Genomic DNA, 26205 nt, shown 5'->3' with positions numbered 1-26205 from the left:
CCATGGGTAGTGGATAATGCCGTAATAAAAATAAAAATCAGCATGCATTTTTTTCCAGAAGGAAGTTTTGTATTCATGGAGGTACAAACTTGATTTTACTACCTTTTTTTGCCCACAGTCTAGAGACACACTGGCTTAATGATGCTGGAGATGGTCTTTGTTCCAGTGGTTTAAGTCCTAGCTCTGCATGGTGGGGTGAGCTCCCATCACTCGCCTCAGCCTCTGCCCACCTAGCAGTTCAAAAGTATGTTATATGCGAGTAGATAAATAGGTACCACTTTGATGGGGAGATGAGTCAGCACTTTGTGCAGATGGTTAGAATTCTGGTAGCGCTGGACCTTCCCTGTTGCAATGCCCTTTTGTGGGGTGGCTTCAGTGTAGAGAGAGGGTCCCAGATGCTGCTGCAGGGAAGCCGCTGGTCTTTCTTTCTGGTGCTGAGCTAGCTTAGAAAGTGGGCAAGCATGAACCAAACGGGACTAGCAGTCTTAGACAGCCAAACTACTACTCTGTATTAGTGTTGTAGTCTCCGGGCTAATGTAACATTGCCATTCACTAAATGAATAAATAAGTAAATTTGCCACAGTTGTTAACTAAATCACTGCAGTTGTTAAGTGAATCACATGGTCATTAGATGAATCTGGCTTCCATCACTGACTTTGCTTGACAGAAGGCAAATGGAAAGGTTGCAACTGGCAAATCACATGACCCTAAAATGCTGCCACCACGGTTATGACGGTTGCTAAGCACCAAATTTTGACAATATGACTGCAGGGATGCTGTGGTGGTTTATAAGTGTGAGCCACTTCTTTTGTTGCTATTGTAACTCTGCACAGTGGCAAAATGGTAGTTGTAAGTTGAGGATTAACTGTAGTAGAACAAAAAGATGGAGTATATTAGTCATATTATACTAAATTGTCGATGAAAGTTGAGCAGGACTGCACAGCATTTAATCTGTAATTTGAATTACAAAAAAAGGATTATTTGCCTTTTCTATAATCTAGAAATTATCATATTATCCCGCCTACACCATGGTAATCCTAATTAATACCAGGGAAAAGCAGGGTTTTGTTTAGTTATTCACAAACACTTAAATGCAATACCAGGAAATACAGGGAGAAGGGGTTTGATTTCTTCATAACATTTGGGGGAGAAAAAACTAAGCATTAATGTCTGACAGCAAATACAAATTTATTATAAAATTTACAAGCATGGGACTGCAAGCTATATGACTATTTACGATAGGGGAGAAAAAAGAATGGTGGGAATTCACTAGAAGAATCAGACTGGAGGAGATAAATGGCTGGAGCTTCCAAATGTGTCCCTCTTAAAAAAATTAAAATGTGATTCCCTTGTGACAAATGGGCTGGGAGTTTTTGTTGTTGTTGTTGTTGTTTTAAAAAAAGCATGTCCTACAAAGGAACACATAAGATATGATGGTAACATTATGTGTTTTCTAAGAAAGGCTAACGCTCATCTTAGATGGCTAGTGGACAAGCAGAGCTGGAGTGTAGAAATTTTTAGAAAAAGGGAGAAATGAAGGTAAACAAATCACATAAGAGTGTCAGATCAGGATCAGATCAGGATTGCTGTTTGATGTGCTGTATTAACCTACTGTCCAGTTCAGAGCTCTGGAAGGCAACCTGAACATTGCTTTTTAGTTGGCATGTTGTGGCCAGAAACAACCAAAAGGCTGTAGACACAAGTCCAGTATTTAATCCTAGCTCTTCCCTTTAACCTTAGGCCCTTTTAGTTCAAAACCGTAGGCTGCATCATTGTTCAGGGTTTCAAGTGGGAACCTTTCCCATATTTCTTGGAGATAACAGGCATTGCAACTGGGATAGGTGAAGTTTTGGAGGGGAAAAAAAAGAATTCCCCTTTTAAATTGGCTCAGCCAATCTCAATGTATACATGGTTGTACTTTGACAATAAAGGTTCATTCATTCATTCATTCAAATAGAGGCACTTGAAATTATTAAAGCCTCCCATATGGAAATGAGGCTGGTTGGAAATGATTGGACAAGGTTAGGCAAATATTTAGTAACACATGGAGTGCAGTTATTAGCTGGCATAATTAAGAGTAAAATCACCACCTTGTGAGACTTCCGGTCCTGTCAGTTAGGAACATGTCTGTCAGGTCAGCAGCTTACAAATGTAATGCAGACCCCCAAAAATAGGTCAGACAGATTATTACTTATGTTAAGTTATCTTTGCAGTAAGGAAATATGTGGGCAGGGTTTAGGAAACACTACTAGAAATTCATACCCAAGTTGTTTATTTCTAGACTGCAGCTGAAATTTGATCAGCAAAGATGAGCATGAAACATGAATCTGTGATATCAGATCACACACAAAAAAACCCCACCACTGGGTGGGAAACCCAGAAAGGACAAGCTCAGCATTGCATCTGCATTCTGAACATAACCTACTAAACCTTTGCCTTGGAATAGATTCACTGGACTCTCCAGTGAATTCTAAGACAAAGGTTTAGTAGGTTATGTTCAGAGGATTGTTCTCACCTAGGTAGTGCACATTTGCATAGTTTTCTGCAAACATGAGATGTTTCCAAGATCACTATCTTGGAAATAGTTATAATTTGCTCTTTTTCCTCTTTTGCTCTTAGACAGATAGGATTGCAGTATATTAAGGGACTGTCTCTTGCTTCAGAATAAACAGGGACCTGCCCTTCCTTCAGGATTCCTTTTCACTATTATTTTTATAGATCCCTTTAGAGTGGAATATAATCATATGTCAGTAGCAGTTTAATTAATTTTATAATCAGATCAGAGGTTGACAGAAGCAGCAAAAGTAGCAAGAATTAATAAGAATTCCTAATTTACCTGAAGCAGTCCAGCCTTACATTTTTGGCCAATCAGACAAAATGTTGAAACCTTGCTTTTTGCATTGCTTGCAGTGTGCTGAGCATTAGATAGATTTGTTTTTCTTATGTTTTCATTAATTTGTCCATCAACTGTCTAGACTGAGACATCAATAAATTAAGAGCAAATCCTGAAGTTCTTTGAGAACTCTCCTTGAAAGGATGCCCCAACCATATACATCTTTAAATGTTTTCTTGTGAGTTGGTCTGGCAAATTAAACAAAAGCAAATGCCAGAAGATATTGTTACCTATAAATATGGAAAGGTGGAGCACAGGAAGTAGTACCAAGTGAAAATAAAATTTGCAGTTGCCTACAGATGTGATTAGTCCTGTAGTGAACCTCTCATAAACCATACTGTACATACAGAAGGCTATTGTATGTCCTCATCTGGCAAGATCAGCAGATGTTATGGCCCATATATTGAGAGAGAGAGAGAGAGAGAGAGAGAGAGAGAGAGAGAGAGAGAGAGAGAGAGAGAGAGAGAGAGAGAGAGAGAGAGAGAGAGAGAGAGAGAGAGAGAGAGAGAGAGAGAGAGAGAGAATACCCATGCTCCTAGAACAGGGGTAGGCAACCTTGGCTCTTTTATGACTCGTGGACTTCAACTCCCTGAATTCCTGAGCCAGCATGCTGGCTCAGGAATTCTGGGAGTTGAAGTCCACGAGTCATAAAAGAGCCAAGGTTGCCTACCCCTGTCCTAGAAAGAGAGATGGGGGAGAGAGGGAGGGAGAGTATCATAAGCAGCTGCATTTGTTCATCAGTTACCCTTTCTACATGGATATTCAGATATGCCACAGCTGAGGTCATTCCTGGACAAACTGAGTTTAAAGGGAACATCTATAGAACCATGATCCTTTCTCCAGATGCACTCCTAAGAATATCTGACTATGCCCAATGTTTAGTTTGTTAAGCCCCAAAGTCTCTTAAGAGGGGAACTTGTTTCAAATTTACCTTGCAGAGAAGGTAGCAGAGACAGAAAAGCAACCCTCAATTATATCTTCCCACTTCATTTCTGTATTTCAATAATTGCTGAGTTTACTGCCACACCTACCCTTGAGCCTCTGTGTTTTGCAAGGATGGGCTTTAGCTTGCTCAGCTTATCCTTTACATGCCGCAAAGTAGGACGGCAGAACAATGAAGAGTAGACTGCACCATTTCAGCCTGAATTGGGATTGACCAGATTTTGGAATACTCACACTTGTATGTAAAATTTTGCAAGGAAATAGGAAGAAAATGTGGCTCAGGCCAATGTGTTGCATTATCTATTATCTTTGCATTATTTAAATTGGGAGAGTATTTATTAAAACAGGTCCCATCTCAAATGGAAAAGGCACTTACATCCAGTCCTTTTTTTGTAAAAGAAAAAGGTGCCGGAACTCACACATGTCATACAACCCGCCTTGCCTACCCTACAAGGTTCCATCCAAAAAAGGTGCCGGAACTCCGTTCTGAGCGTTCTATGAGAAAAAAAGCCCTGTTTACATCTATCTATCTATCTATCTATCTATCTATCTATCTATCTATCTATCTATCTATCTAATCTAATCTAATCTAATCTAATCTAATCTAATCTAATCTAATCTCTATCTATCATCTATCTATCTAATCTCTCTGTATCTGTCTGTCTGTCTATCTAACTATCTATTTGTCTGAAATGGAGGTTGAACTAGAAGACCCCCAAAGGTCCCTTCCAACTCTGATTCTATTCTATTCCTATTCTATTCTATTCTATTCTATTCTATTCTATTCTATTCTATTCTATTCTATTCTATTCTATTCTATTCTATTCTATTCTATTCTATTCTATTCTATTCTACTCTACTCTACTCTACTCTATTCTAAAGGTAAAGGTAAAGGTAAAGGTAAAGGTAAAGGTTCCCCCGCACATGCGTGCTAGTCGTTTCCGACTCTCCATTTCAAAGCCGAAGAGCCAGCGTTTGTCCGAGGACGTCTCCGTGGTCATGTGGCCGGCATGACTAGATGCCAAAGGCGCACGGAATGCTGTTACCTTCCCACCGTAGTGGTCCCTATTTTTCTACTTGCATTTTTACATGCTTTCGAATTGCTAGGTTGGCAGAAGCTGGGACGAGTAACAGGCGCTCACTCTGTTACACGGCACTCGGGATTTGACCCGCCAAACTGCCGACCTTCTGATTGACAAGCTCAGCGTCCTAACCCATTGAGCCACTGCGTCCCTTTTTTTATTCTGTTCTACCTGTCTATTAATATCTACCTGTCTATTAATATCTAATACCTATCCATCCATCTACCCATCTATCTATCTCTTACACATTTCTATACTGTCCATCTCACCTCTGGGTGGCTTACAATAAAAAACATATCATAGTATAAAAGCATAAATAAGAACAAAATTAAAGGTAGGATTACAGCATTAAAAGTTGACAAGGTGGAAAGAATACCGTCAACCCAACTCACCACCATCTGAGAGGCTGGGAGATGCAGACAATAAATGTCAGGATCTTTTTAGCACTCTGAGAGGTTACGGGCAAGGCATTCATTTCAGTCCCTCCTTATTAATTTTCTCCTGAGCCAATGGACTGTGAGGAGACATGGCATGCTGTACTGAAGAAAGTTTGGGGGTTATATTTTAAGTGATCAGTTTTGCCAGCTCGAACTAAAAGTATCATTCAGTGGCCCTTCATGTGTGGAGTACTTGCTCATTTACTCCTCTCATTTAGAAGCCCTGGATGCTCTTATGATAAAAGTTTCTGGCTTCAACACAGTTGCACTGCAGTCACCTGGAATAGTATATACAGTAAGCTGAGATCTGTGGTCTGTTTCAAATCATAACTTGCCTTATAATTTATCCAATAGCCCTTTGGAGAATTTATTGCCCTACTTTCTCCCATTTGTCTTCCTCCCCATTTGTCAAACTTGTTTGCTGCTTGCTAACAAATTAACAGTGAAGTAACAAATAATAAAATTGCCCTAATACTGAGACAACGGGTTGCTCCAGCTATAAGGCAGTGATGCAACTTGCCTTAAGTGGCCATGAATACAGGAAGCTACCTTTTGTGGTATTACTCATTGGCCTCTCTGGCCGTCTACATTGGCTTGGAAACAGCTTTCGGAAATCTCAAGAGGTTCTTTTCTTTGTGCTTGCCGTCCCAAATCCTTTTAGTTGGAAATGCAAAACAATAGACTGGAAATCCAGCCAAAAAACCATGGGCCGGATCACTTTAAGTCTTCTCCACTAGTTGCAAGTGTGGGTATTCCAGTAACAAACACTACTTATCCATTATCCCTTTTCAGATTTTTATTTTTCATTTTTATTTTGTCCTCAAAGACAAGATTACAGAGGAAACCAAAACCACTTTATTGCCCGGTCGCAAAGGGGGAGGACAGGCTGGGAAGGTATGTTGTGGATCCAGTTGGTTAAAGAATTTTGACTGGTGGGATCCAGGAAAAGAGCCTTCTCTGCCATTGCCCCTGTTCTCTGGAACATTTTAGCTCCGTAGGTGAGCAGACGCCCACTCTTCTGGCCTTCAGAGTGTTCAGACCTGACTCTGCCCACTGGCATGGGGATATGCAACCCTTTAATTTGGTGTTGTGAGGGTATTTTCCCCACCTTGTCAACTTTTAATACTGTAACCCTACCTTTTAAACTTTGTTTTTAAATTTGTTCTTATTTATGCTTTTATAACATGTTTTTTTTTATTTCTGAGCCGCCAGAGTCACTTAGGTGAGATGGGCAATGTAGAAATGTGTGTGTGTGTGTGTGTGTGTGTGTGTGTGAGAGAGAGAGAGAGAGAGAGAGAGAGAGAATGAATGGATGTATGCTAGATGCTAGATGCTAGATAGATACAGAGATAGATAGATGATAAAGAGTCAGACAGTGATTGTTAGTATTATGACAGTGAAATGGATTGTCCACTCTGTTAAATTAGAATTAGATAGTAATTTACTATTGTTTTTTTTTACTGTCTGTGAAAAACAATCAAGTAGCAGGGGAACAAAAGCAGCAGGAATGATAGATCAGACAAAAATTGGCCATTCCTAGTGAGCCGATTGAGCTTGTTAGATGGTCAAGCTATTGTGGTTTGTAAAACATGATTCATGGCTGAGCATTATGGGGGAATCAGTAAACTATGGCTTGTTCAATGAACTATGCTTAAAATAAAATATTAGTTAGCACAGTGTGTAAACACAGGCTATATTTTCATGTCTCCAAATTTTTGAAAGCTTACCTGAAAATCTTACTATTTAAAGTGGCATAGAGGATCTATGAATGAGAGTTTTGCACACATTAAATGGGTTTCTGTTTCATTCAACCCCATCAAGGGTTAAAGCTGGTCTTGTACATAATGGGAAGCCATAGCCTCCAACACTTGTTATAAATCCATTTTGATGCTTTTGAAGGGACCTTATTGTACTTATGATTTCATTATGCTTTTGGTTTTATTATGTTTATGATTTTATTATGTCTGACATTAGTCGTGTTATTTTGTAGCCATTTTATATAAATTTGCTTACATGCAAGCAATCTTACAAGTGCCTCCTATCAGGAAATTACTTACATAATAGCAAGTGTTTCATCTATATTGAAGAAGCAATGTCTCGTGTCAAATATACAGGAGATTGCTCAGGAGAGTGCTTACATGAAAAGAGCAAGGTAAGGTCCAGTGGTCCAAGAAAAAAGGAGGAGGGAGAGGGAAATGAGTTACAGTTGGAACCGGGATTGATGTATATGGGTCATCATCTTGGAATTTGTTTTTCTGTGCTTCCTTGCCCCTGGTAAAGAGACCAAGATCTCTTTGTTCTGAAAGAGTATAAAAGGTAGAAGAAATCTCTTCTGGGTGTACCTTCGTCCCTCTAAGCAGCCACGAAGAGAGAGAAGTTTACCCAATTCTATCTTGGCCAAAATAAAGTTGTTTTCTTTGCTGGAACCTCAGCTCAGGAGTTTCTTTTGGCCCTTGGGAATTTCTGAGTAGTGCAGAGAAGTATGTGAGGTTAAGTGGAAAACCTTACAACCTGGCACCCAACATGGGGCCCTAAAGGGCAGAGGCCACAAAGGCCCCCCACATCCAGAGACCCTTGTTAAGGTCCCGGCGAGCCTTCGATTCTCGGCAGGATGAAACCGATGGTGACCGGTGAGTCTTAGAGCGCTCCTAAGTGTTTGGCCTGGAAGACCTCTGCGCTTTGGCGGCGGTGGTAGGATCTGTGTCCGGGGAACCCGAATGCCCAAATTCAATAAGGTTTCATACTTCTCCATTGATAGAAGAAATTACAAAAGGTGAGTGAGTAGAAAAGTTTCTAGAATTCTGGAATAAGATAGGGGGTTGATTGCCTCGACCAGCCTTTAAGAAGAAGGGCCTGAGAAACTATCTTGTAATACAGAAAAACATGGGAAATCGTCAGAATAATTTAAAGACGGAAATTAAGCCAAAATGTACTCCTTTGCAATGTGTTTTGAAAAATTGAGGTATTTTGAAACCTCAAGTGGCTGGTAAGTTTAACCCTGTCAGACGGTGTCTTGTGGTGCTTTGTGTTGATGTGACCAACTTATTTTATGGGCCCTGGGCAACAACCTTGGCCATGGGAAGGGTACGTAGACTTAGGTATCATTAATAAGCATACAGATGTTCTCACTATACAAGGGCGGATGAAGAATTATATGCAGGCTTCTTCTTTAATTTGAGCATCCAACAGGATATTTTAAAACCATGTGGCCCGTTGGTCCCTAACAGAGGTTTTGAATTTGGTCTGTCCAGTCCGTCCAGGGAAAAATAAGTTTCAAAAGAAAGTAATTCAAACTTGTCCTGAAACCTGAAGATTACCCTCCATTTTATGTGGTCCTTTGAAAATCAATCTGTCTCTGTGGCTTTATATGGCAATTTTATTTGTGAGACATATATGCACTTCCTCTTCCTCAGTTATTTGGTAGATTTATATCTGCTTTTAACAGCTTTGGGCAGTTTATAAAAACACAACGAACACAATTATAAATGCATCATTACAAACTGGAAATATAAAACAGTGAGGTATTATGAGTCGGAATGAATATATGTGTTTTAGCCCTCCTAAACTGTAATAAGGGTTTAAGGAAGAGAAGCAAGAGTTGAATTAAATCTCTTTGATCACTGTGGCTAGTGTCTCTGAACAGGTTTAGCTCGTTTTCCTTCAAAGTGGCCACTCACAAATTCTTTCAGTTGCTTTGTTTTCTATAGATTTTGTTCTTTGATCGGCCATGAAACTCTTTAAACTCTCTGGTCTGTTCAGCAAAGGCGGCTTACTTCCAAACAATGAACGTAGTGAAGTGTGGTTTAATTTCAATCCAAATGTAATTATAATCATGCTATGCTTTTTATGTTTTAATGAATTTTCTTCACCTTTAAGAAAGCCTGACTAGTGCACATGTTTTAGAGTCACTGGACCAGCCTATTCTAAGTTGAATCACAATCTTGACAAGTGCTATTACAATATTGTTAGTCACTCATGCAGTCCTACGGACTAGGATACAAATAATTCCATCCAAAGGGACAGCCAGGAAATAGAATGAGCCTGCTCTACTGTGATGCATAGGTAGGTGGACAATTTTTGAAAGCAGCCAAAAAAATTTTTACAGGGAATTGTGGTCTCCCAGGCTCAAGACAAGAGCTCAGCATAATCAGTTTCCAGAACCTGGAAAAGGACTGGGGTGTCACAGTTGTTCAATTTAATGGCAGTGAGGGGAAGGAAGGAGGCTATCTTGCTTCAGTGGTTCTGGAGCTGTTACTTCATGCTAATGTTCCATCAAGATTAGGAATTTCCTCAAGTCTGGTAAGGAATTTTAAAGGCATGTTAGTAACATAAGGGTTGGCATGGCGCTAATGATTTAAAATAAGGCTACTGTGATGGGCATAATCATTGGACAACAAAAGTAAAATGGGATTATAGCCAGGGATAACCAAGCCAGGAACCATACTAGAGACATCAGAATTAATCTATGGATATTGGTCTTCCCTACGCAGGGCCTTGACCACCTTTTCTCTTTGTTTTTATTGAAAAGTTTTAACATACATTTTATCTTTAACAATCCCCCCTCCCCCTCCCCTACCCATCCCTCCCTACCCCTCCCCCCTCCCCCCCCCCCGACTTCCCAGAGCTAAGTACAAGGTATAAAAACAAAAAAACAATCATGAACATCCATATGCTAACAACCATAAACTCTAAAATCTATCGCTCTCTAGCTCATATAGGATAACTACAAACACTATTAATATAAAATATATAAAAAAAGAGAAAAAAAAAGAGAAAAGAAAGGAAGACTTATTCAAATGCTACATGAAACTTCTTAGTCCCATATTTGTTCTGGATATACTCAATCCATTTTCTCCACTCCATAACATAACGTTCTTGCGAGTGATCTTTCAAATAAGCCGAAATCTTTGCCATCTCTGCCAGGTGAGAAACCTTTAAAGTCCATTCTTCTATAGTCGGCAGTTCCTCCTTTTTCCAATATTGACCTATTAAGAGTCTTGCTGCTGTAATTAGGTTCAACATCAACTTAGTGTCCACAACCGTAGCATCTGTAATTATACCCAACAAAAAAAGTTGCGGACAAAACTTTATCCTTTGCTTGAAAATCTTCTGCATGTTCCACCAAATTTTTATCCAAAAGGCCTTAACCTTTTTACAAGTCCACCATATGTGAAAATATGTTGCATCTTCATCGCCACACCTCCAGCATTTGGGCTGGTAATTCGGATACATACTTGCAAGCTTTTTAGGATCTAAATGCCATCTATAAAACATTTTATAAAAGTTCTCTCTTAAGTTTTGAGCTTGTGTAAATTTTACGTTCCTCACCCAGATCTTTTCCCACGTGTCCATTGTAATAACTTCTTGGATATTTTGGGCCCATTTTATCATACAATCTTTAACAAGTTCTGTTTCTGAGTCAATTTCTATCAATGCAAGATATATCCGTTTGATATGTGCTGGACCCTGATTTCTAATTTGCTTTATCAGATTTTCATTAGTCATTGTAAAACCAGTTTTCTGATCTTCTTTCCACCTGGCCCGTAGCTGAATATATTGAAACCAAGTTTGAACAATCTTCTCATCTCGCAAGAGGCTGTATGGTTTCAGACACCAGACATTTCTTTCCAAACTTAAAATCTCCTTATACGTAGTCACATCATGTTTAAAACCAACATTTATATTTTCTATTGCGTGTTTGACCACCTTTTCTCTTACTTAGCTAAGAGAAACCTATGCTGCTGTCACTGAATAAAATAATAGCTTCTATTGTGGAGAAAGTGATTTCCCATTATGCAAATGCTAAGTCCAGTTGTTGAGAAACTGATTCCCAGAAAGTGCAACAGAGTTGGAGTAGCCTAAGGTATCATAGCAAGGCAGCTTGACTTTTGTCCCATTTTAAGCATCCTCTAAAAATGAAACCATTGTTTTTGTCTCCTTCAAAAAGTTGTAAAGATTCCCTATTAAGATTAACTCCACTTATCAAGAAGCAGCACAAGCAGTGGTGGGATTCAGCCAGTTCACACCAGGAGAACTGGTAGCTAATTTTTTATTGCCCAGGCCCAGAATGGACCTCCGGAAGCAGCATCCACACAGAGAACCGGTTGTTCACATATTTGAATCCCACCACCGAACACAAGTTCCATTGTTCCATAGTATTTTCTGTGGAAAATCTGATGCTTCACACAGAAAAGTTTATCATTCTCTTTCCAAGCCTTTGAGAAGTACGTTTCCTCTGGAGATGGTTCTGATCTTGGAAGGAGAGGAAGTCAATGTATCTCTCCCACATGTTCACTGTACTTCTCAGCACTTTGATTCTGTTGGCTCAGAACTGCAAGTCAACATGCACTTGGTCTCTTCTTGATCATTGTGATACAGAGACATACAGAACTACAAAATGTCAAGCCCTTCAGTCTCAAGCTCTAGGCAAGGTTCAAAGTGTCAGCCATTCAAGGTAGGCTAGGCTAGAAATCCTATATCATTTAGGTAAGTACTACTTTTATACTAAAGTTATAGCAACAGAATCTTGCAATTTTAAATGTGGTTTCCCCTCCCTCCCTTTATCTTTATGAGAAGTAGGGAGGGCTTGTCTGAGACATTTACTTATGTTACACTTGAGCCTCAAAATCTGTCCAATTTGTTGCCTCTTCCTCCTGTCTGTCAAGGCCTTTCCCTTTTACCTTTGCACAAGACATCTTCCTTGTTCCCATTACACTTCCAATGCCCTCCAAGTATACAGTATATGAAAATTAGAGTTTAATCTACCACAGCTTTATATTCCAAATCTGGGAAGGAGCTAATATTGAGTTTTGGAGCTGGCCAGAATGATGAGGAATAGTATCTATCTCCAAGGGAACCTTCCTGGCACCACATATATTTGGTATACTACTATATTAGAAAAAACAGATGTAACAGCATTAAATAATACTTTTACTTGTATTAGCCACACCAGCTCTCTTATAATCCTCTCTACAAAGAAGAAGAAAGGCATGTAGCATAACGTGACTGGGAAAACCTGAAGATCAAGCTGTCTCCTTGAACCTTGTGGCCTTTTGTTATTAAAATTATTACATGTTTCTCTTGATCGCATTATGAAGCTAAAGTAGCTGATGACATTTTTATATGACATTCCTGGACAAACTCTAGCAAATTCTACTTGGAAACACTGTTTTTACTTGACTCATCTTCCAATGTCCCTTCCAATTCTGTTGCTCTGTATTCTATTCTACACCTGAAATATACTTCAGTAGTTTTGGAAGCAACATCCCTCAGTTCTCCTTGGCAATGCGTATCCGGAACTGTATGTTCAACAGCACAGATTTATTTATTTATTTAAAAGGATTTGTGGCTACCCACCTTAAACACAATTCTGGATGGCACACAACAACTGTAAAATCCCATAATCATAAGCCAGAAAACAAAGACCCAACATTTCAGTCAACCCCATAGGATGCCCCCAAACCCAGATGTCCTCATCCTATCCCAGGTCCTAGATAAGTCAGGTCTTGGTGGCCTTCTGAAAAGCTAAAAGGCTGGGAGATTGCCAAATCCTTGAGGTAGGCCAGACACCAAAAAGGTACACTTTGGAGGTCCCACTAAGTAGAAAGATTTCTGGAATGTGCATACTCTATCCCAGGGGTTTCAAACTGCCAGCCCACTGGCCAGATGTGTCATGCTGAAACCAAGCCCACCCCTGCTCCGGCAATGGGGAAAAAGTCATGACATATCACGTGATGTGATGAGTTTGACACCCCTACTCTATCCAATCTGGTGGGAAGGTAAGATACTCTCAGGGAGAGATGATTCTGCAAATAACAGGTGACAGTATGTCAATCTGGATTGTGTCACACCTTTAGCTAGGACATGGAGTGAGTCAGCATGCCATGTCTGTAGGGGCCAGGCAGGGTTGACGGAGATCCGGGGGGGGGGGGTCTCTGATGGGTAGGGCAATGGGCAGGAGGGCATCTTGTTCAGCTGATGGCTTGGGGGGAGAAGGGGGCAGCTATACCCCCTCCCAAACGCTGCTGTCTCACGAAAGCAGGATGAAAACTCCAAAAAACGACAAGGAAAATAAGTTAAAACAGAAGAGTGTCTCACAATAGTTTTCTTCCCTGGGGGGGGGGGAGGCTCCTGAGCCCTGCAGCTCTTTCAAGGGGGGGAGGAGAATGGGGAGGGTCTGTGCTGGGATCGGGGCTCCTCGTGCCTTCCGCTGCCCGCCTGCGCTCTTCTGCCGCAGATGCCGTGGCTCCACCTGCCTGCCAGGGCGGGGGCGCAGTTGTGCACAGGAAGGCACATGGGGCTGCTGCCTCACTTTCCATGCCAAGCTGGGGCTTGGCTGGGCTGGTCTGGGCCCGGAGCCTCCTCGCCGCTGCTTACCCTGCAGACATTGGGAGCACCCACCCCACCTATTGCTCGTCCAGGGGCAGCTGCTGCTGTCCGGGTGTGCCAGGATGCCTCCCTTTGGGCTCTCTCGGCCTCTCCCCCCCTTCCAGGCTGGAGTTGGTCAGATTTCCTCCATGTGCAGTACGTCCTCAGGCAGAGGAGCCAGGCAGCCACAGCTCTCACTCCCCTCTCGCCTCCATCTGCCTGAGGCCCGAGTTTGGTGATGGGCTGGAGAATGCAAGACGGCAGCAGCTGCCCTGGGATGAGGGGTAGGCGGGGTGGGCACTTTGATGTCCGTGGGGGAAGAAGCGGCATGGAGGCTCTGCGCCTAGTCCAGTACATCCCAGTCCTAGCATGGCACGGAAAACGAGGCAGTAGACCCACATGCGTCCAACCCAACCCTCACAGAGTGCCATTCTCCCGCCGCTCTGAGCTAACCCTCGCAGAGCCCCAACCCAGTTCCTTACCTCTGCCCAACTTGTTCCACGGCCTCATGGCAGCGGCATTGGGCAAGAGGTGGCAAACGGCCAGTTTCAGCATGATGCAGCTGTTTGCTGCCTTGTATATTGCGCCCAATGCTGCTCGGCCAAAAGTGGCCATGGAACAAGTGGGGCAGGTTCCTCCACCCACCCACCGCACAGATCATGCTGCCGCCACCGCCACCCACCCACCGCCACCCACACCTGCCTCACAGATCGCACTGCCATGTCCCTCCCACCCGCCGCAGATTGCACTGCCGCCACCATTTCCCCACCTGCTGCGTGCATTGCCTGCTGCCACCATTTCCACCCCACGCTCCCCCACAGATCGCACTGCTGCCGCCGCTGCTTAAGCCTCTGCTGCTTGGATCTAAGGCTGCAGAGATTTTGCACCTCCAGGAGGCAGAGGCCTTTTCCAAGCCTCCAGAGCTCGGACCAAGGCCACTGGGCAATTTTGCGGCACCCCAGCAGTCTAACGTAGGTGGGTCTCCAAGCTGCCCCAAACTGGTGGTCTTTTTTTTTTTACAAATTTTATTGATTTTCTAATATTACATTCACATATTTGAAAAGCAACATGGTGGCTGAGTAGTAGTAATTCAATTACATAGAGATATCATTAGTATAGATTTCAGATTGCTACCATAAACATTTCCTCTCTTTTTCCCTTCATATATATACTATTTGTAAATTAAAAGACAAGTTTTATCTTATCAATCACATAGAAAATATCTTTCTTACATATATCCATAGTTTTTAGTTTACACATATTCTAATTGTTTTAACATACAATCTTTTAGACAATCAATGACTTAATAGATTTTTCAGTTTTAATTTCCACTAACATTTAAATTTAATGTTTAATATTTATCATTCCCAATTTTTTTTAATATACTCCCAATTCATCTATCACCATTCCTCACAAAATCTAATATTCAAAATACACTTCCCATCTACTTAACTTCTCACCCTCTATGTCAACAAATTAAGGATACAATATGATATCCTTCCTTTTTTTCTAGTTTTGGGGGGGGGTTAAGTAGTAATCAAAATTTCTTATTTCAGTATTTAATACTTCCTCTCTCTTCCTCTTTGTATCTGCCATCTCTTGTTTAAACTAATAATTTTCATTTTTAATGTTCCATATAGACCTATTTATTACTTTCAACAATAAGTTTTTAGCTTATCTACATTATTCACCTTTACATGAACTTTATGTACAAATCAATATTCAAATTATCTATTAGTATTTATACTGCTAAATTTTAATGACCTTTTTTTTTCTTTATCTCAGTTCATAACAATGTCTTGTGTTCAACATGCACATCTTATCTATTTAAGTACATTCTGTTTTAGATTTCAATAAGATAGTCGAAACTCTATTCTTCTTGAGTCTTATTCTGGCTTTTTTCCTTTGCCAAATCATCTTCCATGTCCTTGTTTTTGGGTCATTGAACCAATCTCCTTGTAATATCATATTAATAGATATTGGCAAAACCATCCGGTCACCATTTTTTTGAGAGGACTTGTAGATCTAGTGGGTCGTCTCTTTATTCTTCCATATCGACATGGTTGTTCTGAATTGTTTATCTTCTCCTCCAACTGTTCTTTTCCTAGATCTCTAATTCCTTCTGAGTTGTATAAGAAACCTTTTCCTTTTTCCAAGTTGTCAATGTCTTTTCTGGATTTTCAAATGTCAATATTTGTTGAATAATAGATTCTTCTGTCATAGTATTTGAATGTTTCGTTTTTTCTATTGTATTTTGTATAGATGGTTCTTTAGTTGTAGTCAAAAGTTTGAGCTTTCATAACTGAGCTGTCTTCTTGTTCCTTCCCATAGCCTCTTAGTATTTCATTGGTTGTGGTAAGAGTTTGAATTAGTATTTTCAGCATAGAGTGAGTTTGTTGCTCTTCATCTATAAGGAAATTTTGTTCCTGGTCTTCTTCCATATTGGTATTTTAGACTAAAGGCTTTACACTTAGAAAATCCAAAAGAGAGAAAAAGTTTTTTTCCCCAGGTAGGGAACACAGAGCCTTTCCCAGCTGCTGTTTCAGAGCTCTCAAGGTTAGGTATCTTATCTATTTCCCTGGGCAGTCAGCCAGGCCCCTTTTAAAGTTTCCCTTTGAGTCCCAAAGTTATTTCAATCTTTTCAGTTTTTCTTTTTTATATATAAGAAAAAACCCAGATTTCCAACAGAAGTAGATAATGAAAAATAAAAAAATCTTTCAGTTCACATGCTTTGAGAAATAAAGTTCCAGTTGGGATTCAGTTACTTTTTCAACGTTTAAAATGCCCCTGGGTATTTAGTCGCCGCTCTTTCTGGAGGGAGGGCTAAAATCCCCCTTCCCTCACCTCAGGGGGGAGAATGCTTAGCAGCTTAAGGAGGTACAGAAAATAATTAGGGTGTAAAAAAGGTATATCTCACCCAGTCTCTTCCACGCTGCTTTAAGAGTTGCCTAGTGGAAAATGTGACTTCGGCTGTTCACAGCCTAGGGACGAGCCATAATGGCCGGTCCTTTCATCCGCCGGTTTGGAGGGATCGCCAGGTCTAACGGGAGAGTTGCAGCTCTCCTGCAATCCAGCAAGCACCCCTCCTTGCTGGTCACCTCTTCAGGGCAACTTTCGGCCCTTTTCAGGGGCCCCCAGCGATGCAAAACTGGACAGGGGAGAGAGAGCAAGTCTCCCAGCCGTCCATAGTGGCTGCATGGCAAACCGGAAGCCCCAAACTGGTGGTCTTTAATCTAATTGCTAGTTATATGTTAACAAAACCTTCCATGAGAAGAATGTACATATGGTATTAGGTTCATGACTGGGACTGGCATGTTATGGCAGCAGGGCTATTAAGTAAATACATTTTTTAAAAAATGCAAATAAAGTGGAGAAAAAGCATCAAGAAATTACCATTGAGGGAGAAATATCTGGTCCATTTTCCATATTTTTTGCCCAATTTAATATTTCCCTTTCCCTTGAAATTTTGGGCAGACAACACACAGGTATACATTTGGCAAATGATTAATAGCACTGAGAGTCCAAACAGATTGGACATAAAATCTGGATTCTCAGCCTTTTTTCATGTCTAAGACTGATGGATTTCCAGATTTGTAAGTTTTTATTATTATTATTATTGTAAAACAGTACCTTGGGAAACACTGCCATCTTGAGTTTAACAAATGAAACCTCACTCTGACTTTTATTTATTGCTGCCATCAAGGCTTGCAAAATCAATTCTTTGTTAATCTGGATGTTATAATTATATAGGTATAACACAGATTTATCAGTTTGTTGAATTCATCTTTACTGTAAATAAATTCAATCATCTTATATGGTGATGTTCCACTGGTAAAATCTACAAAATCTTCAGCTACTTTAGTAGAGGGGCGCTTAATCACTGCATAAAGTAAATTGGAAATGGAAAGTGATGATTTTAAATATTGACACTTATTAAAAAAAACCAAGAATATCCAAATTATATTGTTAAATTCATGCTGTTGCCCCAAAGATCTCCATTTATGTTCACCATATTCTGTAGCATGCCTGATTCTGGTTTCAATTGAAATAAATCAGAAAGGTAGAAAGGGAGAATCATAATGTAACATGAGAAGAATTGCCTTGCGGCAAGATTTATTCATTTATTAAATTTATTTGCCACCCATCTCCTTTTGGAGTGGAGATGGACAGCTAATGAATTTAATAAATAAATGATAAGAGACTTGGAGGAGAGTGTATGCCAACCAGAGAGAAATTAACAAAAGATCCCATAGACAGTCATAGTTTAAATAAATCTACTTAAAACTAGCTTGTATGAAAAAACTGTTTGCAAAAATGTTGCATGTTTAATTAACTAAGTATGGCAGCCTTAACATTCATTTAAATGTCTACCAATTTAATGCTTCTAAATATCTCCACTTTAACATTTAAATTCTTCTCTCTATTGCAGCTTAATATTGAAGGCATGTTTTTGTTTGAGCATTCTTATGGCATCAAGAAAATCATAAACAACAGAAGCAAGAAATATTGGAAAATACAGACTGCATGCAACATTGTGATAAATGCCATACTTTTTAGGAATATCTTCCTTTGTTGCTGAGCAATTAAATTTTAAACCAATGTGTTGCATATAGCTACCTGCATACATTGTCTCTCTAGTGATTAATCCATGTTGTACGCAGGACTAAACAGGAAAGGTACACACATCTGTGGCTTTGTATGCATATGAGCACAGGGAAGCACATGGCTGGCTGCATATGCTCTGTTCTGCATCACATAACCAGCTGGGAAAAAGGAAATTTCAGCAACCTGCCAGGCCATTTCCCCTAGGGATGCATGACGGAAATTCTTCTGGAATTTTCTTCTCTGCACCCTTGTCCAGATCGACTCCATTTCTGAAGTTCATCTGTTAACTTTTGCCAGCTCCTCTCCCCCATGCCACATTTGCTCCCATTTTGTTTCATTTTCAGAAAACTGCCCTCTTAAGGCCAGACATGGAACAACTCTGAGCCATTTCATGTATTTTCATACAAATCTACTGCAGCTGGGTTGGAGTTAAAGGAAGGAAGGGAAACCCTTGAAAAATCGTAAATGTCTTGATAAAGGTATCAAGTGTTACGAAGTGTTCCCTATTCACCTCTGCCCACTTAGACTTTGAAGAACGTTAACTGAACAGCTGGCCCTTCTCAAGTCAAGTCTCAGTCTAAATCAGCAGGTCTGGAAAGACAAGGCAACTTGTAGCTCTCGGACTACCTATTCTCACGTAGAGAACTACAGCTTAAAAGTGCAAAAGAACAAAAAAAATAGCAGAATGTATAGCTGGGAGACAAATTTTATGTAGCATCAAGGGGGGAGCGGAAATTGGTTATGGGGTATGACAACTGTATTCAGGTGGGTTGTATATATGCCTATACAGTTTGTGTGTGGGCTCACTGCAGCCACCAAAAGCATGACAACACACCTAATACATCCTTGTGGTTTACACAGAAACAATTTGGAAGTCCAGATTATTCAGGTTTTTTCAGTCTATCAGTATGAAATACTGATATTATTTGACCTCTTTGGAAAACATGATTTAGTACTTGGTGGCAAATCCCTTGTTGGCAATCAGAGAGGTCAGAGGTTTCTTGTAGTTGGCCACCAGGTTTGCACACATCTCAGGAGGGATTTGACAGGTGTCTTTTATACAGGTAACAAGCTGAGATTAGGAGCACTCCCTTTAAGCAAGTGCTCCTAATTTCAGCTTTTTACCTGTATAAAAGACAGGTGGGAGCCAGAAATCTTGCTGATTGATAGGGGATCAAATACTTATTTCACTCATTCAAATGCAAATCAATTTATAACTTTTTTGAAATGCATTTTTCTGGATTCTTTTGTTGTTATTCTGTCTCTCACTGTTAAAATAAACCTACCATTAAAATTACAGACTGATCATTTCTTGGGCAGTGGGGGAAAACAAACAAAATCAGCACGAGATCAAATATTTTTTTCCCCTCACTATATATGTGTAAGCTGCTTAAGGGCTTCCAGCTGGAAGAGTTTTTACCAAAGTAGTAAAAACTGCTGTGCCCCATTAGTGTACCTGCAAATGGCAAAAAATACTTTCCAAAGGCCATCACTTCGAGTTTAACTTGGTTACCAACTGACATCTAAAGTAGGACATGCAATGCTGCATTTCTTACATGCAAGCACAAAACTGTACCCTATAAATTACTTTTCAAAGTTGACTCCAGCAAGTGTTGTCTGAAAAAGGCCAATATTCTGTGCCAGGCATCTTCCTGTGCCTCTGCGTGTTCTTTCCACTTTCCGCCCCAGAGTAGAAGCAACCCACCTTGCTTCTGGAATGAACTATGGCACAAGGGCATATAAGGGGGCTCCAGGAGGTGACCAGCTCCAGGATAGCAATAGAACTCCACGTGGCGTCTGTGCTGTTGAAGGCGAGTAACAGCTTCTTGGCAGAACATTTGACTTTTCCAGTTTCTGTCATCCTGTCCACATATGAAGAGGTACTTGCTTAAGGACTTTTCAACAGGGATGCGGCATGGCCAGGTAGATACGTCCTTGAGGTCATCTATTATGTCATATACATTTAGTACATTTGGATTTTCAGTAGGTTTCATCTTCCTCCAATCAAAAGGAAGGGGTGGAATGATATGTTCTTTCACTTTCAAGGGGATAAAAGTATTTAACCCCATGCCAGAAATGCTGACAGCAGCTTGGATGTCTGGCCAAAATGCAGCTAAAGCAAGGGCGAGATCTGCACCTTTCGATAGTCCCAGGACTCCAATTTTCATGGATTTAACCTGAAACCACAGGAAAGGGATTGTCATAAGATCCATATCCATTCACTCTTCCATTCATTAAAATTTATCTCCTAACTTCCTTTCCTCCAGATGGTCTGCAACCATAGCATTCAAAATATACAACAAATCTGGGGACCAGTAAGTGGAGGGAGGGAACCCAAACAGAACTTTTTGCAACACAAGTTTCAACCAAACCAAGACTGCTTCAGCATCAGCTTAAGATAAATTAGCATTTATGAACCTCAGTATAAACTGTTCTTCTCAGTTCCAACAAGACTTCAGATTAACTGCGTTATATGTTTAACTATGAAAGCACCAACTTATTTCTTGCTCAATAGACAACCCACCGCAAGAGCCTTGGTGGAGCAATGGGCTAATGCCTCCTTAAGTAACACCAGCTGCCTGCAATTAGTGCAGGTTCGCATCCCACCAGGCTCAAGGTTGACTCAGCCTTCCATCCTTCCGAGGTAGGTAAAATGAGGACCCAGATTGTTGGGGGCAATAAGCTGACTTATTAATAATAATAATAATACCGCTTGGCGGGGGCCGAAAGCCCTAATAAGCAGGCATATACATAGAATGAAGGCTATTGCTAAGCACATTGGTTTGTGCTTAAATTGTAAGCCACCCTGAGTCTTCGGAGAAGGGCGGGATATAAATGGGATTAAAATAAAATAAAAAATAAAAAAACTCCCATGATCTTAGTTTGCTTGGTACCTTTTGTTCTTTCTGCAAGAACTTTATTGCTTCACCAAAATAATCTAAGTCAATGAATTCTGGAAAATCTGGCAGATCTTCAAAAGCTAAAAAAGCAAGTGCCAGTGTAACAAAACCTCTGCTTGCCAAAAGACTTGCTCTGTACTCCACAAGTCCCCCTCCAGATCCATACAAATCAATAATAGCTGGGAAAGGTCCAGGGCCTAAAAGAAAACATGAAAAACAAGAAGGTTTTACAGGATTATAAAACCACACCAGCTGATACTTTTGGAAAGAAAATTCAGAGACCAGCCCCTTACAAAACCTACAGCGTAAGGCATCTTTTCCCAAGCTAGAGCTTGCCAAAGGCTGGTGGAGCTTCCAGAAACCCAAATCAAACTATCTAGAGATTTAGAGATTTCCAGCATACTTGGAGAACAAACAGACAAACAGCCGGACAAGGCTGTTTTAAGACTACTAGTGAAGCCTTGCTTCACTGCCTAGTCTACAATAAATGCGATACCAGGGGGTGTGTCACCTGTGAGAGTGCCCAGCTGTGAAACAGCATTCCTAGTTTATTTATTTTATTTATTTTATTTTATTGGATTTGTATACCACCCTATTCCCATAGGACTCAGGGCGGTTTACAGGGCAGTTAAAACCATGAATACAAAAAATTAAAAACAATTAAAACACATTAAATTCAAGCCCCAAGAGTAAATCTAAAACCCAGTTAAATTAACAACCCCACAGTCTGGACCAAACAGATCGAAGAGCCAAGTTTTCAGGTCCCGGCGAAATGAGCGAGTTGGTTCCATAGGGCAGCCGCACCCACAGAGATATTATATTTTTATTTATATATTCTACTGAACTGGGATGCTTCTGTATTCAGAACTAGACTAATTCAGTATTTTAATTATTTTGATTTAATGTTGCTGTTTGACAAGTTAGTTTCCTTAGAATTTTATGGCCTAGAACTGTGACATTTTAATCATTAATTTCATACATTTTGTGTCCACAGCGAAGAGCACCTAGACTTGGACGAGAAGAAGGAAGACATAAAATGGAAATTAAAATGGATAGCACACTTGCCATTCTTAAGACATCACAAGCAGAGCTGAAATGTACAGCAATTTCTAGAGATAACAGTCTTACTCGTTTGCTCTAAAAATTCATATGACTCGAAAACTCGGCTGGATTGGGAACCTAGAAGGGAAGCAGCTCAAGGAATGGAAGCGGGGGGGGGGGGGTAGCTCCGCTATTTTCAATTAAGGATGAAATAGATTCCAGTGAGTTCCCGCTTTCCCACAGCCTCCTAAGCGTGTTTCAGAGATCTCAGCCTCGCCATCCTGGAGTTTTGAGCCCATCCACTCGTGCAACTCACCCGGCGGGCAGAAAAGCGTGGCTCTGAGCCGGCCTTCTCGGACGGGCACTCTTTTCACGCCCTCGGCCATGAAGCGCCTGTCGCTGCGGCAGCTGCAAAGGAGCGAGCCGGCGACCCCGCGCCCGTCGTACACCTCGTAGGTGACACCGAAAGGGGTGAGGACGTTTCTCTTCCTCAACCTCTTATAGGGAGTCTGGGATTCCAGCGTCCACAGTAAGCCCATGGGCTCGACCCCGGAGTAGCTCCCACCCGAGGAGGGCGAGCAGCTGAGGTCCAGTTCTCCGTTTCCTCCAGCCCGATAGTAAGCGCGCGATTGGAAAAGGTTACCGCCTTCATCCACCAGAGAGGCCGCGACTGTGACCTCCTGCAGCGGGGAGAGGCCCTGGATCTTCACCTGAACGGGATCGTCATACAGGCAGGCGGGGGAAGGCAAGATCAGAATGCGCGCAGCCATCCGAGCAGGTTTGCTCAAGCCAGGCAGCTTCCCTTTGCTTCCGCGCAGCGCCGGCGCCTGCTTCTTTTTTTGTTGTTGTTGTTCTTCCCTGGGCTTTTGGCTCTGTTTACAGTCCAAAGGATTCAGAGCGGAGAATAAAAACCACGCGGCGAGGGCTTCTGGGAAATGTAGTTCTTAAACATCCGAAAGCGAGATAATTGGTGCAGGTAAGTTGTTAAAGACGTCAAGAGAGAAACAATTCTAGTCCGGCTTTAGGCACGGTGCCAGCTGGGTCCCCACTTTGAGCCAATCGCAGACTTTCAAGACTAGGAATGAGACAGCAGCAAACCGGTTTTGAAAACCTTGCCAAGCATAACTGCAGGGACTTGTCCTCTCTTGCTCAGTCTCGTTGTGCCTTTTTCAAACTACAGTAACACATTTCGTGCAGCCCACGTCCCATCAGCAGATGCAGTCAATCGCAGCGCAAGGGGAGGGGTGGGAAATCAATATTGTACACTACACCATGAAATAATAATAGCCACAAAGTTCTGACAAATTATGGGAGGAGCTACCAAGCGGAAGTCAAATCAGCCCTGCAAGTGGTTGCAAGAGTCGCCTTGCTAATCAGCCCTGCAAGTGGTTGCAAGAGTCGCCTTGCTAGAGTTTGCCCCCTTGCACAGCAGACTTAGCAATCAAATAGCAAAAGTAAGTGAGGAGAACTTTTGACTTTGACGTTAGTTCTATGGATTAGAGATTTTGTGGACAAAAAGCTACTCAAAAACTATGAGAATATCCTATTAAAACAACTGCCATATTAAAGTATTGCTATGATGTTGTCAGAAGAATTTCCCGGTTCGTTTCCAGCTGGGGAAAGCCAACCAGTGGCGTAGCGTGGGTTGTCAGCACCCGGGGCAAGGCAAGTAATTTGCGCCCCCTAACCTGCTGGGCGGCCGCTGCACTGTCCCTCCCCCAGATAGTCCCTCGCTCTCTCTCTGCACCGCACCGCACGCCTGGCACCCCCCCCTCCACAGTGGACGGTGACCCGGCGGCTCGGATTGGATTCGCACAGCCAGCACTGCTGTGAGAGAGAGTGAGCCAGGCAAGGGCAAAGAGCTGCGAGTGCGAGTGTGCTCCCCCAGATGTTGCGGCCGGTGCGGCCGACCCCCCTTGCACCTCCCACACTACGCCACTGCAGGGGTCGGCAACCTTGGCTCTTTTATGACTCGCGGACTTCAAATCCCAGAATTCCCGAGCCAGCATAGCTGGCTCGGGAATTCTGGGAGTTGAAGTCCGCGAGTCATAAAAGAGCCAAGGTTGCCTACCCCTGTTACCCAGGGGAATCTCCTTTTGTGAGGACTCATCCCTTCCCAGGCCCAGATAATTATAGCTCTCTCCGCGCTGCAGTTCCCAACCCGCGGCGAGCGGCAACGGGGCGCGCTTCCCTTCTCTAGCGCGCTCCGGAAGCCAGGAGGAAACTGACCGGCTCCTTTTACGGCGAGGGACAAGCCGAGACAAGCCCGGTCCTGCTCCGAGGTTGTCCTGAAGCGCGTCCCCGCCCCCCCCTCACCTTCCTGGCCTCTCCGCAGGGCTAGCGCTCGGAGAGGAGCTCTCTGGACAACCGGCGGCTTCCGCCGGGCAGAAAAAGCCGGTTCCGATTGGGCGGGAGAGGACCGTGGGGGGGGGAGGAGGAGGAGGAGGAGGAGGAGGAGGCGGAGAGGAAGAGAGTTGGGCTTCAGCCATGAAATGTAAACCCAGGCGGGGGGGAAAAAAAGCCGCTCCGGTAAGTTGATCGCCCCTGCCTTGGCGAAGGCTGTCTTCGGCGGGACTCGGCTCGCCCCAGGGACCGGATGACTTCAGGCTCCAGCCGGGCCTGGCTCCCCGGAGCCTTCTAGGCCGGGCAAAGAAGAGCGACTCCGACTTGTGGCCTATGGAGTTTCCGGTCGGAGCGGCCCGAAGGAGGAGTCACGCTGTGTGTTTGTGTGTGTGTGTGTGTGTGGCGCGCCGTGGGGCGTCAGGCCCTTCCCGGCTGGGGCTCCGGTGCCTCCGCCCTGCCGGATCCCGGCGCCGTCGAGTGCGCCCCCCCAGATGTTGCGCCCGGTGCGGCCGGCCCCCCCTGCACCCCCCACGCTACGCCACTGAAGCCAACGATGAAGAAATTTGAGGATAGCAGCTACCGCAAAGCAGGTCTTTATTTCAGGAAGGCAAAAAATGATAGAGAAGTGACACAAGCGTTCCTGCCTTGCAAGATGGTCTCCCAGTCCTGAGCTGTGATTTTTATATGCTTTTTCTGCCCTAGGGCTGTGAGTTTGCTGGTTCCTTCTTTTGTGTTTTAATGGTTGTCCAATGTTCCCTTTCTTGTCTTAAGTGATATTTCTTTTGTCCAGTTTCTATTTTGGTAGTTAATCCCATCAGGGGCAGGGCAAGGAGTTCTTGGTGGCTTTGCTATCTGATTTTCCCAATTGCTGACTTGCCTCAGGCAAGGGGGGGCGGGTGTTTGCAACATTTTATGAGGTGTCACAGATGTTCAGCAAAAGGCTTTTACAGAAAAAAGTGTGTCTGCATGTTTTTCTAATGGGGATGAGAATATGCGAGTTTTGTCAGGGTAAATCTTCCAACAATGTCTATTGTAAATCATGTTCATTAGGAACCAAAAGATTATTTACCATACTTATTGCACATTTATTTAAATATTTATTTGCAACCATAAATTTTAATAAAAGACATAGGAAATTACAGCAATCATATTAGTTCAGTACCCTGCCCCCTCCTAATATTAACAGCACTATTTGTCAAAATGTGCTTTGGCATTTTCCTTTGCAGCCATTGCAAACAATGCAAATTCTTTCATTATGCTTACCTTCATCAAACAACTTATCTTTTCTTCTAGAGTGCAATAAAGGGTGCAATAAATCTAGCTCAGGGTTCCTGATAAAAGATTGTAATGTATTAAGTAATGAGTCAAATTTTCCACCTGTTATTACAAATGCATAAATTGTGCGTAGTTGGCAATCATTTGTACCTGCCATTCAAAGAGGCTGTTGGCATTGTTTGAAAGCAAAGTTCTGTAAAGGGTTGTCTCAAGCAATAGGATGTAAGAGGTCAATCAGAATAGAGCTGGAAGGGATCCAACCCCCTACTCGAACAGGAGACCTTATACCATTTCAGACAAATGACTGTCCAGTTTGTTCT

The 26205-nt window shown here is 42.2% G+C and overlaps 1 protein-coding gene across 1 annotated transcript; it reads right to left on the bottom strand.

Moving 5' to 3' along the window:
- Positions 1-15302: 15302 nt before the first annotated feature.
- Positions 15303-23115, bottom strand: LOC310632209 (peroxisomal succinyl-coenzyme A thioesterase-like). Its single transcript, XM_083349263.1, has 3 exons — positions 22584-23115; positions 21221-21423; positions 15303-20503 (listed from the first exon to the last, which is right to left on the bottom strand). Exons 1-3 carry the CDS (start codon positions 23035-23037, stop codon positions 19904-19906), a joined length of 1257 nt encoding a protein of 418 aa, XP_083205389.1. The 5' UTR covers positions 23038-23115; the 3' UTR covers positions 15303-19903.
- Between the last annotated feature and the right edge of the window lie 3090 nt (positions 23116-26205).

The sequence above is a fragment of the Vipera ursinii genome (genome assembly GCF_947247035.1).
Source record: "Vipera ursinii genome assembly, chromosome: 1".
In the NCBI taxonomy this organism is placed as follows: domain Eukaryota; kingdom Metazoa; phylum Chordata; class Lepidosauria; order Squamata; family Viperidae; genus Vipera; species Vipera ursinii.
Note: the sequence above shows the minus strand (reverse complement) of the source record. Positions and strands in the feature narration are given on the sequence as shown.

What these genes read in the sequence shown, in the direction of transcription:
- LOC310632209 (XM_083349263.1), bottom strand. Translation starts at nt 23,037, where the DNA reads ATGGCTGCGCGCATTCTGATCTTGCCTTCCCCCGCCTGCCTGTATGAC. An exon ending in CACGCTTTTCTGCCCGCCGG is followed by an intron (nt 21,424 to 22,583) that starts GTGAGTTGCACG and finishes GTTTTCTTTTAG; the next exon opens with GCCCTGGACCTTTCCCAGCT. An exon ending in TCTTGCAGAAAGAACAAAAG is followed by an intron (nt 20,504 to 21,220) that starts GTACCAAGCAAA and finishes CTGTGGTTTCAG; the next exon opens with GTTAAATCCATGAAAATTGG.